The 17630-nt window shown below is 45.3% G+C and overlaps 1 protein-coding gene across 1 annotated transcript; it reads left to right on the forward strand.

Annotated features, from left to right (window-relative positions):
- Positions 1-2805: 2805 nt before the first annotated feature.
- Positions 2806-16432, forward strand: PCDH10 (protocadherin 10). The gene is made up of 4 exons (XM_054392231.1): positions 2806-5409; positions 7005-7063; positions 7632-7738; positions 16077-16432. The coding sequence occupies exons 1-4, from the start codon at positions 2806-2808 to the stop codon at positions 16430-16432; spliced, it is 3126 nt and encodes a 1041-aa protein (XP_054248206.1).
- The last annotated feature ends 1198 nt before the right edge of the window (positions 16433-17630 follow it).

A 17630-nucleotide genomic window follows, 5' to 3' on the forward strand; every position in this document is an offset into this window, starting at 1 on the left:
GCGGCTTTGCCCCCGGGGGAGTCCCGAGGTGGTACTGCACATCGATCCGCCAGCGGTCGCTCCGCTGCCGGCTACGCTGTAACCCGTTTGACACGGGTCGGGGGCCTCTGACAAACTGACGCCCCGGGACAGGGACCCCCACCGGCGTGACGCCGAGATCGCTTTGACAGCGGCGGCGTGCGCTTGGCAGTGCCCCCGCCTCGGCTCATGGAGGCTCTTGGCCCCAGGAGCCCCTCCCCAGGGGGAGCGAGGGCAGAGGCGGGGAGCAGGAGCACACAGCGCGGAGGTGGCTCTGATGCACACACGAGTTCGGTAGTGTGCGGCGTTTCTGCAACGGGAAACGCGTCTGAGCGAGCATATAGTTCATGGAGATGTATGGAAGGGAGCCAGTGCTTACTGACGGATCAAAGATGGGGTCAGAGCAGAAGCTACTACTCATACCTGCGTTGTGCTGCTCTTTAGAAACAATACTTTGGAAAATAAAATACTTAAATCTTTTTTACGCTTTCTTCATTGTGTAAAGTTACGGACGTGGACAGTATGGGACACCCACACAGCCCCGGTTCGAGCTGGGAACACCCGTCTCGAAATCCACCCCTCATCCCTCTCGGTGCCAGCGGAGCTTCCCAGCGAAACGCATTGATCAAAAACGTGTTAGTCGAGCACTTGATGTGCTAGAGACACTATTGGTAGAATCGACTTTATTTAGCACAGAGCTGTCTTCTCGCTGTCTGAAGGAAGGGAAATGTTCTGTTTCTGTGTGAGGCAGAGGGATACCCGGCGGGGGTTACTGAAATCTGCGACAAGTCGCCAGCCCAAGTCTCGGTGGCGGCTGCAAACGCCGGCTCCGCGCCCGTGCTGCAGCCTCAGCCTCCAACTCCATTACCGGAGCAGCATAGAAAGCACGGGTGCAGCGAATACCGACACCAGTATGGGCGCGATTCCCTTGAAAACAAAATCGGTGGCTCTCAGCCGCTGCTGGTTCTTCCCGCCAGTCCCCCACCCCAGTGATGCCCTTCCGCCGCCTCAAGTAGCCAGTGACAAGAGTATATGCCTGGTTTCCCTCTTCTCGCGTACTCGACAGTCTCCTGTTACAGTAGTGGAAATTCCAAAGTGTAAATCGGGTAAAAATAAGCACAGGCTCACGGTTCTTTAAATTGGCTGGAGCTGGAAACACCGTGCAAATGTATGACGGAAAGTTGCACTTCCTCCAAACTAATTAACTAAGGCCATGAGAGGCTGGGGGGGGCGGAGAGGGAGGAATATAATAATCTCAACTTTCCCCTTGTTTATGCTTTTTCTAAAAACGTCATTGCGCCCAGCCTAGGGTAGGAAAGTTCGTAGCCGGTGGAAACTCCCTCTCCAAGGAGCGGGTTGTTTACGGTTACCCTGTGTGCGCGTTGATGAGCAGTGATCTCCCGGCCCCGCGATTGCGGCGGGGGAACAACCGCTCCCGTGGGGAAATCGGGCAGGCAGGGAAGGAGAGAGGCAAGCAGCAGGCATTCCCCGGCAGCGCCTCGGGAGCTGTAGGGTTAGCCTTCTTCTGCCTGCGTGGCTGAGCTGCCTCTCTGCCCGCTTTCCTTGCCAGCCTTGCCCGCTTTCCCTGCCCGCTTTCCCTGCGCGCTCGCCCGCTCTCTCATGTGTGACGTAGCCTACTTGACGTGCGGCGCGGCCAATGGAGTGCCGCCCCCGGGGGCGTTGCTGCCGACTGATTGGTTGGCAGGAGCCGAGCGCTGCGCAAAAACAGAAAAGCCGACCGCTGCCGGCTCAGAAACTGCCGGCAGAGATCAGGAGAGCTGGGGCCAGGACTGGAGCCGGGACGGGAGGCGAGCGGCGGCAGCAGCAGCAGCAGCAGCAGCAGCAGCAAGCAGAAGCAGATACAGGGGCTAGACGCAAAAGCAGCGAAAGGGAAAAAAACCCCAGCACCTCCGTAAAAAGCAGAGTGATGATGATGATGAACATAATAATAGCAATAAAAGAAGAAAATGAAAGACTATTAATAGAAGAGAGAAAAATCTAAAATATTTATACTAAAAAAGAGAGGAAATCCCAGAGAAATCAGGGAAAGTTTTGCCTGGCAAAGCTGTTCTCTGCCTTTTTTATATATATATATATATATGAAATCTTTTTGCGGGCTATATTTTTTTTTTCCGCGGCTTTCTGCCTTTTTCTTGCATCTGAAGAGGGCATGTCCACCGGCTTTTCCAGCAGCCTCTACCCCTCCTGCTCCCACCAGGAAGACAAACCGAGGACAATCTTGAAATATAAAAATTTCCTCCTTGGGATTTGCTGCTGCTGCTGTCTCCGCCGTCACTGCTGCTGCTGCCGCGGTGCAGTGCCAAGACTCTTGGAATAAATAAAAGCGGGCTACTGTGTATCTCTAGATACATCCAGCTAATAGCTATTATTAGTTGGCCATTTATTTCGAAGATCACAGATGAAGTGGGGACGCCTGTCTTCTTCATTTGGTCAGCGTGTGAAACGATACTCGTAACAAAAAGGAGGGAGATGGGGGAGAAAAAATCGTAACATGAATCAGAAGAAATAATACCTAGCACCCCCCTTCAGTCAACCTCTCCCCCTCCCCTTTTCCTTCCCCCTCCCCCGATCCCTCTCTCTCTCTCTCTCCACACGCTCGCAGGCGCGGACACACAGGCGCGCGCACAGACACGCACATACATAGAGACGCACAGGCACACACACACTGACTGTACTGTGTATTTTCAGAGGAGGAGGTGGTGGTAGTATTTGGAAGAGGAGGAAGAGGTGGTGTTGGGGAGGGGGAATCTCTTTCCCCATTTGGAGATGATTGTGCTATTCCTCTTTGCCTTGCTCTGGATGGTGGAGGGGGCCCTTTGCCAGCTCCATTACACGGTTCAGGAAGAGCAGGAGCATGGCACATTCGTGGGGAATATCGCCGAGGACCTGGGCTTGGACATTACAAAACTTTCGGCTCGCCGCTTCCAGACGGCGCCCAACTCCCGCAGCCCTTACCTGGAGCTCAACCTGGAAACCGGGGTGCTCTACGTAAATGAGAAGATCGACCGGGAGCAGATATGCAAGCAGAACCCCTCCTGCCTGCTGCACCTGGAGGTCTTTCTGGAGAACCCCCTCGAGCTGTTCCGAGTGGAGATCGAGGTGCTGGACATCAACGACAACCCCCCCTCCTTCCCAGAGCCCGACCTGACAGTGGAGATCTCGGAAAGCGCGACGCCGGGCACCCGCTTCCCCCTGGAGAGTGCCTTCGACCCCGACGTGGGCACTAACTCGCTGCGCACCTACGAGATCACCCCCAACAGCTACTTCTCTCTCGACGTGCAGACGCAAGGGGACGGCAACCGCTTCGCCGAGCTGGTGCTGGACAAGCCCTTGGACCGGGAGCAGCAAGCGGTGCACCGCTACGTGCTGACCGCGGTGGACGGCGGGCAGCCCCAGCAGCGCACCGGCACCGCCCTGCTCACCATCAGGGTGTTGGACTCCAACGATAACGTCCCCGCCTTCGAGCAGCCCGTCTACACCGTGTCGCTGCCGGAGAACTCGCCGCCGGGCACCCTGGTGCTGCAGCTCAACGCCACCGACCCCGACGAGGGCCAGAACGGCGAAGTGATCTACTCCTTCAGCAGCCACATCTCGGCCCGCGCCCGGGAGCTCTTTGGCATCGCACCGCGCACCGGGCGTCTGGAGGTGAACGGCGAGCTCGACTACGAGGAGAGCAGTGTGTATCAGGTGTACGTGCAAGCCAAGGACCTGGGGCCAAACGCCGTGCCTGCGCACTGTAAGGTGCTGGTGCGGGTGCTGGACGCCAACGACAACGCGCCTGAGATCAGCTTCTCCACCGTCAAGGAGGCAGTGAGCGAGGCGGCGGCGCCGGGCACCGTGGTGGCCCTCTTCAGCGTCTCGGACCGCGACTCGGAGGAGAACGGACAGGTGCAGTGCGAGCTGCTGCAGGGCGACGCGCCCTTCCGCCTCAAGAGCTCCTTCAAGAACTACTACACCATCGTCACCGAGGGTCCCCTGGACCGCGAGCAGCCGGGCGGCGACGCCTACACCCTCACCGTGGTGGCCCGGGACCGCGGCGAACCGCCGCTGAGCACCAGCAAGTCCATCCAGGTGCGGGTGAGCGACGTGAACGACAACGCACCGCGCTTCAGCCAGCCCGTCTACCAGGTCTACGTGAGCGAGAACAACGTGCCCGGAGCCTACATCTACGCCGTCAGCGCCACCGACCGGGACCAGGGCGCCAACGCCCAGCTCGCCTACTCCATCCTGGAGAGCCAGATCCAGGGCATGTCCGTCTTCACCTACGTCTCCATCAACTCCGAGAACGGTTTCCTCTACGCTCTCCGTTCTTTCGACTACGAGCAGCTCAAGGAGTTCAGCTTCCAGGTGGAGGCCCGCGACGCCGGCGAGGAGCCACAGCCGCTGGCCGGCAACGCCACCGTCAACATCATCGTGGTGGACCAGAACGACAACGCCCCCGCCATCGTCAGTCCCCTGCCCGGCCGCAACGGCACCCCGGCGCGGGAGGCGCTGCCCCGCGGCGCCGAGCCGGGCTACCTGGTGAGCCGGGTGGCGGCGGTGGACGCCGACGACGGGGAGAATGCGCGCCTCACCTACAGCATCGTGCGGGGCAACGAGGCCAGCCTCTTTCGCATGGACTGGCGCACCGGGGAGCTGCGGACGGCGCGCAGGGTGCCGGCCAAGCGCGATCCCCAGCGCCCCTACGAGCTGGTCATCGAGGTGCGCGACCACGGGCAGCCGCCGCTGTCCTCCACCGCAGCCATCCAGGTGGTGCTAGTGGACGGCGCGGGCGAGCGGCCCGGCGGTGGGGGCGGCCTGGGCGCGGGGGCGGGTGTGGGGGGCGGCGGGGGCAGTGGCGGCTCCGGCGAGCACCGTCCCAGCCGCTCCGGAGGGGACACCTCACTTGACCTCACTCTCATCCTTATCATCGCCCTGGGCTCCGTCTCCTTCATCTTCCTGCTGGCCATGATCGTCCTGGCCGTGCGCTGCCAGAAGGAGAAGAAGCTCAACATCTACACCTGCCTGGCCAGTGACTGCTGCTTGGGCTGCTGCTGCTGCTGCCCCTGCTGCAGTCGCCAGGCGCGGGCCCGCAAGAAGAAGCTCAGCAAGTCGGACATCATGCTGGTGCAGAGCTCCAACGTGCCCAGCAACCCGGCGCAGGTGCCGGTGGAGGAGTCGGGCAGCTTCGGCTCTCACCACCACAACCAGAACTACTGCTACCAGGTCTGCCTCACCCCAGAGTCTGCCAAGACCGACCTGATGTTCCTCAAGCCCTGCAGTCCCTCCCGCAGCACCGACGCCGAACACAACCCCTGCGGGGCCATCGTCACCGGCTACGCCGACCAGCAGCCCGACATCATCTCCAACGGCAGCATTTTGTCCAGCGAGGTAAGGCCCGGGCGCCCGCCAGCCCCCATCGGCCCCTCCCGCCTCCAGGTACGCGCTAGGAACCCCTTGGGGATCCTTGGGGACCGCTGCGGATCGGCCGCGTCCCGCCGCTGCACTGCGGCCGTTCCACAGACCCGCATCGCTTTTCCGAAGCTCCCCCCCTCCATTTCCAGCGTGGAGAGCACTTTGCTTCCTACTCTGACCCTCTCTCCCGTTTAATTCCTCCGCCTCTTTCCTCGTTGGCCTCTAATATTCAGGAGAGTTCAGCGGCAAGCAAAGGAGAGGTGAGTGCGGGACAGTCCTCCCCCGCCCGCCTTCCAAATCTCTCCGCTGGGCTCAGCAACCTCTGTAGCCAAGCCTGTAAAAAAAGTCTTGTCCCCAGCGCCTATGGACGAAGCTGGCCTTGGCCGGGGAGCGGCGAGCCACAGAGCCTCTCCCGAGCTGCCAGAGGATCGCTTGAGGGTTGGGGCAGTGGCAAGGGGATGCGACTTTTCATACGGTAGCAGGAGCTGACAATGAAATTGATGTGAGGAGTAATCACAGGGCTTTCCTAAGCAACATTTAAAAACTGTGCCTTTTTAATTTTTTTCCTTCCTGAAATCTCTGCATGTGCAAGCAAGGCTTTGGGGGAACCCCCCTCTGGGACTGTGACAATCTCTACAGTTAGCAGGACCTTTAATTAATTTGTGAATTAGGGTTTATTAATTGAATTTTCTTTACTCTATCTGAACAGCTTTTTATAACCCAAAGCTGAGTTCACAAAGGAAAGCATTAAGAGCTTCCATGAAATTATATGCAGACATTTAATGTCCCCTCCTGTTAAACATGTTGCCTATATTGTGTTATCTAGTGTGTAGAGAATCTTTATCAAAGCATATGCCATGTCATAACACCCCTCTGTTAATCACTTTCTACTGGGTTAGCTCATACATGTTTCTCAGTCCCTCCCTGCCTATGAACTAATGAAAACAACACATTCTTCCTTAAACTTGAATACTGAAACCTTATACTGCCCAGTCTGGCAAAGGTGGTTCAAATGACATTTTCTAAAGCATTAAGCTTTGCAGTAAAATGTCCCAAGATTAGCTTTTCTTCAAAACACCTGTAAAACTCTTGTCTTCTGTTGCCTTTTTAAAGACTCAAGGGTTTCTCAATGTATTTTCTTCCTTAGGGTGCAGTAACTGTACTGTTTTCCCCTATTTTTATACACTGGGATTAAAACCAGACTGAAGACTAAATCACAATAAGTGTGTTTTGATTTTTTCTCAGACTAAGTAGTACATAACTCTAGAAATAGTTCTGTTGATTTCTGTGTGAGTCCTTGTGAGGCTTGACAGTGTGTTCTGTGAGGAAGTGTGTCAGAATCTCATCCCAAAAAACTCAGGAAAAAATCCCCCATGCCTTCCTTTCCATCTGTGAAAGTAAGAGCTGAGTTTTTTTTCCCCTTATATACTAGAAACAGATTGTGTAGGCCTACTTGCAGCTAAACATGACCATTTATAGTGAATATGGTGAGATGCTCTGATATATTTTCTGATGCTGCTTACAGAAACATTGAGAGTTGAAACATTTCCCAATGTTTTCTTTTTTCCTAGACAAAACATCAGCGTGCTGAACTCAGTTACCTAGTTGACAGACCCCGGCGAGTAAACAGGTATGAGATGAGGCCTCACTTTCCCACTGCATGCTTTGGCAAGTCTGAATGAGGTGCAGAAATGCGTTTAATGCACATGTAAAATCCTAGTAAAGCAGTAGGAATTTGAATGTATGTAGATGTATTAAATAAAATGCTGTTGACTGAGATTGAATTATGGCTTCTCTGAACTGGTTTCAAAACTAACTGAAAGAACAAAAATCTCATTTTGTGTTGGTCTAAAACGTGCTTTAAATACTTAAAAATGCTTCTGTAGGGTCTTCCAGAAAATGGTGGGCTCTCTGAGTTAAAATTGAGCTATCCAGCTCAAGTCAATGCTACCAAATTATATATACCAATTACATGAAAACCAGGCAGAGACAGTAAATGCTTACTGTCCGTTTCAGCTAGACTGCCAAGGTCTGAAAAGGCCAGTTTTGTTTATGGTGGACAGAGCAGCTCTGCAGAAGCAGTGCAGCAGGCAGGAGTGGGTGAATGCAGCACCGTGTTTGGCCATGTGATGGCAGAAGAATGTTTTACGAGTTCCTCTTTCATGTTTATTCTAATGTAAAGATGTTTCTGTGTCTAGTTCTGCATTCCAGGAAGCAGACATAGTAAGCTCTAAGGACAGTGGTCATGGAGACAGTGAGCAAGGAGACAGTGATCATGATGCCACTAATCGAGGTCAATCCTCTGGTAAGTCTGATAAGAGAATGGAAATAGTAGATCTTTAAGTAGGCAGACTAGGAAGAACAATTACTTAGAGGAATGGAATACAAGAGTGGCATGTGAGCATATTGCATGGGAGGCTGGGTTTAAGTCAGATTGCTACTACAGTTACCTGGGCAAGGAGACAATTTTCAGCCCCTTTCATTCATGAGGCAGTTAATTTTATTCATTTGGCTGGGGGTGGTATGTTATTCTGCATCATTTGCTGTAGCAGATCTTTTTTGCACATTAAAACAGAGTTACTGGTACATTTTTATAGTGTGTTTTTTTTTGAAGACCAGATTTGCAGAATCTCAAAGCATTTAACAATTTTGTTTAGTAGGCACTTTAGCTGGCATGGCAGTGTGAAGTGCAGTGGGAGTTCCCAAGGGAAAGAATGAACCCAGTGACTGAATGACAGCCAGACTGTGAGGATTTTTTCTGGGGATCAGTGGAGACACATTGGGTGCTCTGAATGTGTAATACCTTAGCAGTTTTTGAGGATTGTTTCTTAATTCAAATTGAGGCACCATATGCTATAAGTGATTGCCATGTTAATAAGGTTAAGGTAGTCTTAAGTGCATTTCTTTCAGTCTTGACAAACCAAATAAATGGTTTAAAAGACTATGATTTGAATCACCTAGAAAATATATACATTGCAGTGTTACTCCATTGTATACAGCGTACTGCCTTTGCTCTCACACTGTCAGTTTTCTTCTGAAAGGGACATTTGTTTGGAGCCTATGCACTAGAATTCATTCTCACCCTCAGACTGCATTTTAACCACAAATGCTTGTTTTCTTCCCTGCCAGAGTCTCCAAAGGTCTGGCGTGTCTTGATTCAGTGCAGTGATTTCTTTCTCCTTGCATCTTCTGTGCTCTATCATGTATAAGGTTTTGCTACAAGTGTGCCATACAAAATATTGCCCAACTCTCTCCAGTCATACATTTTTCCTCTGTGACCCATCTTAGAAGATGCCAGGGCACAGGACTCTTCTGTTACAGCAGTGCTGCCTCACCCGCCTGCTCTGTTAGCAGCCTCTATTTTCTTGCTGCTATAGTCACTGTGCCCTTAACGATGGGAAACCCAGGCACCAGGGGAAGAGGAGGCTGCCACAGGGCCCCTTTATATTGCTGCAAGTCATTAATATGCAGACCTAATGAGACTCGAGAAGAGCCAAGAGTCTCCGGAGCTCCCTGCTTCTTGCAGGGCTTCATGCTAAGTGAACAGAGTGTCTATTTTGTGTCTGGGAACCTGACAACAAACCAGGTCTTGCCAGAAGTTTACATCTGAACACAGAGCTTCTTTCATTTTTGGCCTATATATGGCGTATGATTTATTGTTGTTTTAAAAAGCCATGTATTTAGCCTCCCCCCACCCTTTCTTTCACAGTTTCTTGGTGCAGCAATCAGTGCTACTGAGTTATAAAAAGCTCCCTCTCCTCCTGCCCTCCCTGCATTCCTTTTTTTTTTCCCTTTTATGCATTTTACTGCAGCAGTCATCTCAATGAACATTTCAATCAGCTTAGTCCCTCAACATAATGAACCATAATAACCAAACAGGAGAGAAAAGAATAAACATCTGCAGAAGGGGCTGGATTTGACTGATGGTGGGAATATAATCATATAGTTGCACATCAACCGAAAGCTATTTTCTTCTAGATGCGTTCAGTGCTGTTATTGTTGTGCCTCTGCTCTTTATTCTTCCTCTCCATTTTAAAAGTAGTCTATCTCAGATAGAAACACTGGAACTACTGTCAAACTTGGCATTAGTTCTTAGCTGGGTAAATTTTTCATTATCATCATTTCTGTTGGATCAAACAAGGGGAAAAATCTATACCTTCAAAATAATTTCAAATCTTTAAAGAATCTTACGATTTATGGACTTCCATGTCTTCAATGGTGATTACATATGAAGTGATGAAAGCTGACAGTTAGGTTTGGTCTCCTCACAACAGTTTGTACAGAAACCTCAAATACACAGAAGTTCCAAATCAATATATCAGTGCTGTGAATAATTTGCATGCACACGTTTTTAAATGCTAGTTCCAAATAGATATTTAAATACAACTCTCTGTAGGAACTGCTTTAGTCTTACATATACATACATTCATACATAATACAATCTTCTGGAAGTTTTGGGCTGAATCCTTCTGTTGAGATACAAAGAACATTCCCCTTGACCTCAGCGATGACAAGATATTTTGGTATAAAATCTTCACTTGAAATTTCCTCTTTCTATTAGGTCTTCATGATGAATTTTATGAAAGGGAAAAAAAAAAAGGAGCATAAACCTTGTTTGATCTTGAATAGCTAGAGGAAATACCTGAGGGAATGCCTTCTCAGTTTTTTTCTTTTACAGAGCATTCTGGTGCTCTATAATCAATTTCTAAAGTACTGGAGGAAAACGCACTGTTTGATAACATGGCAGAAGTTTGGGCTGGTTTTTTTTCAGGATGCTACCTGATACCATGCAGCATTCTATTTGTTTCCAAAAATACTGAGTAGATAATTCACTCTGGCAAATAAAACTCTTTCCCTCCCAGTTCCAGTCAGCAGTATGTTCTGTTGCAAAACATCTTTTTATGTTTTTGTCCATGAGTTCTGTTACTGTCACCAGTGAACAATCCTGTGGCACACAAGTAGCTATTCTACGGTAGTCCATTGCTAGCCAAGCTAACTGGTCAGTTACTCATTGAGAAAACATGCAAGATGGAAGCTATCACATTGTCATAGATGTATTCTGCACAATTATTTATTGAAAATTCTGAACTCAGCTGTTCTGTGTATTGTTAAATGTTTTACTATGTTTTACTATGTTTTGAAACAAGATTCTAGTTCAACTTCCAACAAAATACATTTTATTAATAGTGATTTAATCAGGGTTTCACATGTACTGGAAGGTAAGAGACTCATATCGTTCCTATTAAAATAGTACCTGAATGCCTCATAATTATCCACATTCTTATCTACCTTAACATCCACGAAGTATAGAAGTAGTCATCTACGTTTAGGGGGAATGGAAGGTAGCAGGATGCTTGAGCCTAATCTGTGTGGCTTGAGTAGTCATTTCATTGACTAGGACAGGATTCAGAGGTTTTTGGAAAACAACTTTGCAAAGGTGAGGAAGCACAAGAAGTTTTTTGGCAAACAGAAGAAGAGTTTCCCAACCCCCAGGCATGGCTTTTAATTACTTATGCTCTTCATTGTCTGAAAATTGTTGAGACAAAAGCTGCTATTTGTTGTCAAACAAATGCAACTAGTACAACACTACTACCTATTAGCAACAGACTGTATTTCAATCATGTTCTGTAGGAGTAATCTCTGAGCATGAGGTTAGTTTATTTCCCATGGTTGATTAAATTCTTGGCCTCCCTTGTGAAACTGCCAACTTGGGTGCCAATTAATACCCTCTGTGTGTGTGTATGTTTAAAGTGCGTGATTAGACACCTGTCCTGAAAGATTTGGATTCATGCCATCAACCTGTTTCGTATGGTTGCTCACTAGCTACTCAGCTTTCTCAAACCAAACATGCGGAGTTCTTCATTATCTTTGTTTCACCTTTTTTACTGAATTGGCATGTTCTCTCAGAGGCACAAGGAATATCAAGATGTGAAGCTAAGTAAATGTACAGTTGTGTCTATATTATAAAATGCATCAGCTTTTCAGATAATCTCCTCTGTGCAGTACTGGACAGTGTTCATTGGTGACTGGCTGAGACCTAAAACTAGGCTTCCACCAGTGGGCTTTGTGAAGGGGATCGATAGGAGTATAATACAAAGGCACAGGGTGAAAGATTGCCTCAAACCTTTTTGGTATGGATTAGGTAAACTACAGGAGGGTTGGTATGCATTATTTCAGAAGATCTATGAGATTTCAATTCTCACAAAGAGAGCTTCATAAGTTAGAATAAGAATTTCAGTGATAAAAGGCCAGAGAAAACCAGTATTGCTTCTGAGCCTATGCAGAGTGACAGCTAAATCCTGTTTTGAAGATGACTTGGGCTAAGAGTCTGTTTTGGATGGAGTGAATATGAAAATGGCTTAGAACAGTGCTTTGTCTCAAGCTGACGGTGGTTTCTTGTTCTTTTTTTCCCTCCTCTTTCCTTGGGCTGCTTGCTTAGTAATGTTCGCATCTTAATGGTCCAGATAGAGCTTTGAAGTTGAGATTTGGAAGAGATGAATATTGAAGATGTTTGAGTCTTTATTCATGTTCTCATGCAGATGAAGTCAGTTTCATCCAAGGCAGCACACCAGTTACTTAGCAAGAAAGAATAACTCCTTCTCATAAAGTCCAGGTGTTAAGTAGATAAAGTCTTCTACAGAGGAGGGTAACATCATTATCCTTACTTACCGACACAAAGCATGAATCAGAGAGAACTGAGCAACTTGCTGAAGGATAATGTAACCAAATGGACAATTGTTCTGGTAGTGGAGCTCTGAAAAGGAGTCCTGGTTCCCTATGTCACACCTATCTCACATCTAACTAGCTTTTTGTAAAAGAAGTTCCATAGACAAACCATGGTATTTAATTCCAGGTAAAATCCAAAGTTACGGAAAAATTACACATTGGGGAAAAAAATCCTCTCAAAACCAAAATTGCCACAATACTTGGTCAACATTTAGTCTGTATTTTTGCTTTTTGTTACGGCATTTACTCAGTAATACATACCAACGTGTTCACTCATTGCTCGAAAGGCTTGATGTATGGCTCTTCTCCCTTAATTAAATTAAGAAAAAATACATTATTTAAAAATGGTTTTAGGCCTAATTTTTGCTTTGATCTAAACTGTCTTTCAAACCAATTAAAATTCCTGCACAGAGAAATTCTTATTTGATCCTTTTGAAATACGTAAAGGAAGCAAATTGGGAATATGATTCAGAAATGCAGCATCACCAAGTATCTGATACAAAGCACCTGATCAGGTTCAGGAACTTCAGATAAAGATACCAAACTTAACGTTGAACTCCTTTCCTAGTTTTTGGGTTCCTTTGAGGGAAGGGTCAGGGCTTATTCTCCTTCCAAATCTGCAAAGTTGAGGTTTTGTGAGAGCTCATATTGCCCACTGGCCTATCTGGTAAGAAGACATGACTGAAAAAGGAATGAACTTGGAGGAGTGGCCTTTGCTATGAACTTTCATGAGCATGCTGTTTGGAGTAGTGAAGTGCTTACAATTTCTCAGCACTTCAGTGCACTCCACTATCTATTTGCATCTACAAAGGACATATGAAATTCATAATTCAGTCTCCTTTAAAATCTCAGTTTATATTCATGCAAAGTCTAATGTGATAACAAAATATAAAATATAAAGCATTTTTCTTTAATGTAGATTTACAAGTATGATGGATAGTTTAGTTCTGAAGGTTCATATATATATATTACCAGATGTATGAGAGAAATGAGATGGAAGTGTTAAACTGCTGAACATTTCTTCTTGTTATAAATCAAGAATGTGATTCTTGGTATATGAAGAAGTTCTGTGCTGAATGTTAGACTTTGTTTGCCATCACAAATCCTTCCTGCTTGGAGAATAGCAAATAACCTTTCCCCTCCTCGTTTTTACTGTTGTTCAATTAGAAACAGAGAATTATGTACCATGACCCACAGGAAAAAATGTGGAGGAAGATTAGCTCAGCATTCATGTCATAGTCAGCATAAATATACATAGGTGCCCAGGGATTTAAAAAACAGGCAGCTAATTTGAATTTATTTACTGCACCCACTAAACTCTTGGATAATGTTGTGACTGATACTAGTTGGAACAATACCCAGCCCAAGTCTCTCTGACCAGTTTGTTCCCATCCTGAACAAGCATTTACATTCTAGCTGTGTGTTCCAGCAATATATAGTAAAATTCAGATGTATGTGTATATAAAACCATTTTCTTTTCCAAGTTCTCACCTTCAAAGGGGGAAAAATTTGTCATACAAAAGTATATTTGAAATCTCCTGCATTCATTACTTTGTTTATTCAAAGTTCTGATTTTTATAGTGGCTATAACATCTCTTTTATAATAAACTGTTATATAATACTATTCAGTGCACTGCAGTAGACAAGCAGTATTCAAAAGTGAACTAGAAAAATAATATCTGGATAGAGACATTTTGCAGTTTAGCAGCTGATGTGAAAACAAAATAGTAAAATGGAGGATAATTTTCCAGGGGAAATAAAAATCCATGAAGGGGAAAAAGAAGAATCTATCTTTGAATATATATCTTAAACCCAATAGTATTATAATATCTCCCTCCCTACTGACTGAAGAATACATTTTAATGTTTATCTGGAAGTTTTTCTTTCCCTTCCTATCTTTCAGGAAATATTGAACAAATATGGTCACTGATACACTGTTAGCAAAATGTCACTGTAATCTTTCTCCTCTTAAAAGTGGGGTTATTTGTTGTTTACATGTAACTTTGCTAGGAAGTCTGAAAATTAAAATAACCATTTTGTGTTAACTGTCACTTAAATCTTCTGAATGGCAAAACAATAGATTCATAAAATAAATCTTTTCTTGCATAAGAGATAATTTTTGCAGACATTTCGACACATAAGGTACACAGACACAAAGTTTTACAGACATCATTATGTATTAATTTCTTTCTGGGAAGCCTGTATCTAAATCTTTATTTTCAGTCTTTGCTAGCTGCTCCCACTGCAGAACTTAGAGCTATACAGTTTGTATGTCTTGCCTGATGATCTTCATCTGATTCCTTAATCCTATCTGCAGTTCACGTTTGCATTCTTCAACAGTTCACTGATCAGTAATTTATTTTCAGACTTCTTCATGCCAATTATCAATGCAAAGTTCTAATCGAAACTGGACCTAGCATTGTATATTACTTAATTTAAAATTAAGAACTCCTTATAAAGGGAGATTAATCTGAGATGAAAAGCTCTTTTTCTTCATATTTTTTCTAAATGACTGCATTTAGTACTCAAGCACTTGTTGATAGCTCAGAAAGAGTCTTGCTTGCTGAAGAGACTTGAGTTTTGTAGTGTGAGATACTGCATAAATATTGCTAATAGAAGTCAAATTATGGTTCAAAACAGTGGTAGAATTCTTAATACTAATCCTCACATTGGAGCTCAGGTTAATCCAGTTCTTCACAACGCTGGCTGGTGAATGAGCTATAGTACACGAATCTTATTACAGCCGCTCAAATTTTTTCCCTATTTCTCTTGCAAGTAGTGTCATTTTTTGTAATGCTAATGCAACGCTTCTAAGTGCACTGTTTGTAACAGATTTAGTTCAGTTTTGACATAGCCCTTTATAAATACAAGAAAAAGATATTTCTTTCCTGTACGATGTTGAGCATCAACTTGGAGACGTCGGTATTTATTGTGCTCTATGACAATGATTTCATACACCATTCCTCTCAAAACAAGTCTAATCCAACAACTTAGTGACTCACAGGCAGGAAATACTCTTTTGGAAGGCTGATCTGAAAGTAGTCAATAGCAGCATCGCTTGTCACTTGCAATCATAATAGCATTAAAGGATTTGTAAGCAAACAGTTCAGTGTTGGCAGGAACAAGTGTTTGCTTACATAGGGGAAGCATTAACAATTTTGTCAATAGTATCCACAGCCATGTCACATTGGACCACGGCTACCTTTGTGCTGCTAATTACTGTGGTTTATTATAGGATTCTGTTAGAGGTTACTTGGATGACTTGTTGATAGTAAGGACTGCTGCAGTAGTGAGGAAAGCTATTTCTGAGCGAATGATGTAATAATTGATGAAATAAGCCATCCTGATCACTTACTTGAAAGCTGGATTCCTACTTGATACCATCTACTTTTAATATTGGTAGGCTCTCTCTGTGTACTAATGTATGCACAGACAGTTCCTTTATGGGACTAGTTAATATTTCATTTTCATAAATGAGATCTGTGATTCCTCAATCAGGACATTTCATTTCGTTGGTCAGAGATACATTTATGCAGAAACAATTCCTTCATGTTCTTAAACAAGTATTTTTAAGGTGGGAACCACAGACATCAACTTACAAGTGGAATTGAACCTTATTTAAACCAGTTCTAAATAGTGAGGTCTGCAAGTGATTTTGTGAGTTAGAACCACCAATACCTGTCTTCTTGTGACATGTTGATGTGAGTGACATTCTGATATTTAGTTATGCTTATTAAGTGGTGTCTTTGACTATCTGAAGACTGGACAATCAAGATTTTTTTTTAAAGTAGTGGAAGAAGTTCTTAATACAATTATCTTTCTACTTCCCTTTCTTCTCAGCATAATCTTTATCTGTCATCAGCTGGTCATGATGCTGAAGCTTATATCTCTAGTTTATTTTTCTTTCATGCTTGCAGGCATGGATCTCTTCTCCAATTGCACAGAGGAATGTAAAGCACTGGGCCACTCAGATCGGTGCTGGATGCCTTCCTTTGTTCCAGCTGATGGACGCCAAGCTGCAGATTACCGCAGCAATCTGCATGTACCTGGCATGGACTCCGTTCCAGACACTGAAGTGTTTGAAACACCAGAAGCCCAGCCGGGGGCAGAAAGGTCCTTCTCCACCTTCGGCAAAGAGAAGGCCCTTCACAACACCCTGGAGAGGAAGGAGTTGGATGGACTGCTGTCTAATACACGAGCGCCTTACAAACCACCATATTTGAGTAAGTACGGTTCAAAAACCTCTGTGAGCATGTTCCCTCGGCAGGAATAAACAGTAGCTCTTCCTGCTGTTTAGAGTAGAAATGCTACAGACTAAGCTTCAGGAGCCCTGGGGGAAAATGGCTTCTCTTGGATTCAGGCACTGCTGAAGAAGGCATTGTTCAATGCTTTAAAACCAGACAAAACCTGGATTGTTTTTAGTGTGGTATGATTGTCAGGCACAGCAGTATCAGCTGATATTAGTGTGGGAGTTGCTCAGTTTTATTTTCTGAAGATGGATTATTTTCCAAGCTTTCTTGGATAGATGGTTTCAACATTGAGATTGCCAGGCTGACAGTTTTTAAAAGACTAAAGTTGAGAGAACTATCCTAGGATCCTCTTTTTATGACTGAGCAGTATCTTCTGAGAAAACAGTAGATGTGTTATTTTGAAGTAACTATTCACATAGTTAACATAGAGGGTTTCAAAAGAAGAAGGCAAAAAACTTTTTGCCTGCATTCTGATCATCTTTCAGCCTACATATTACTGACTTTTGTCAGTGCTTCTCTGTGCCTTCTGTCTTGTTCCAAAATCTTGCCTCTTTCTTTAGTCACCTTTTAACTATGGTTGGGTGTCACGAAAGAGCATGATAGATTTCAAAAAGACCTTCATGATTCCTTTTGGAGTCTGAGCCAGCCATAGCACTCTTGAGTAATACTTTGATCTAATATGTCTTTTCATTCTGTTTAGCAGCCTTCTGTATTTTATTAGAGACTCTAATCTCCTTGACTTCAAGAGTTTATGATGTTTATCTCATCCAAATAAATGAAAGACATCAACACTGCAATACTGACCCTTTTTCAAACAACACAAGTCTTTTAGGACAGCAGATCTGGAGTTTAAAAAAATAATCTCACAGAATGGCATTAATTTATTTATTTTTATGAAGCATTTAGTTGTTCTGAGAGGTTGTGCACTGGCAGTCCTGGCATGTGAAGATCTTTGCTACAGATCATTCTCAGCACAGACAGCTCACTCCTCCCTTCTTAGTTAGCTGTCCAGATATTTCAGTCCTTCAAGAGAGGTCTTTTTATTACTTCAGTCTTTGGATTTGCTTTACTGAAAGCTTCTAAATCTGGATACCAGTTCTGATATGTGAAAGCCATTCCTAAAAATCCTGTCCTGAGACAGTCACCTTATTTTGTATTGGCTAAAATGTCAGATGTTAGTCCAAAGACCACTGTGAAATCTGACTTAGCTATGACGTAACA

The sequence above is a fragment of the Indicator indicator genome, chromosome 25, assembly GCF_027791375.1.
Source record: "Indicator indicator isolate 239-I01 chromosome 25, UM_Iind_1.1, whole genome shotgun sequence".
Taxonomy (NCBI): Eukaryota; Metazoa; Chordata; class Aves; order Piciformes; family Indicatoridae; genus Indicator; species Indicator indicator.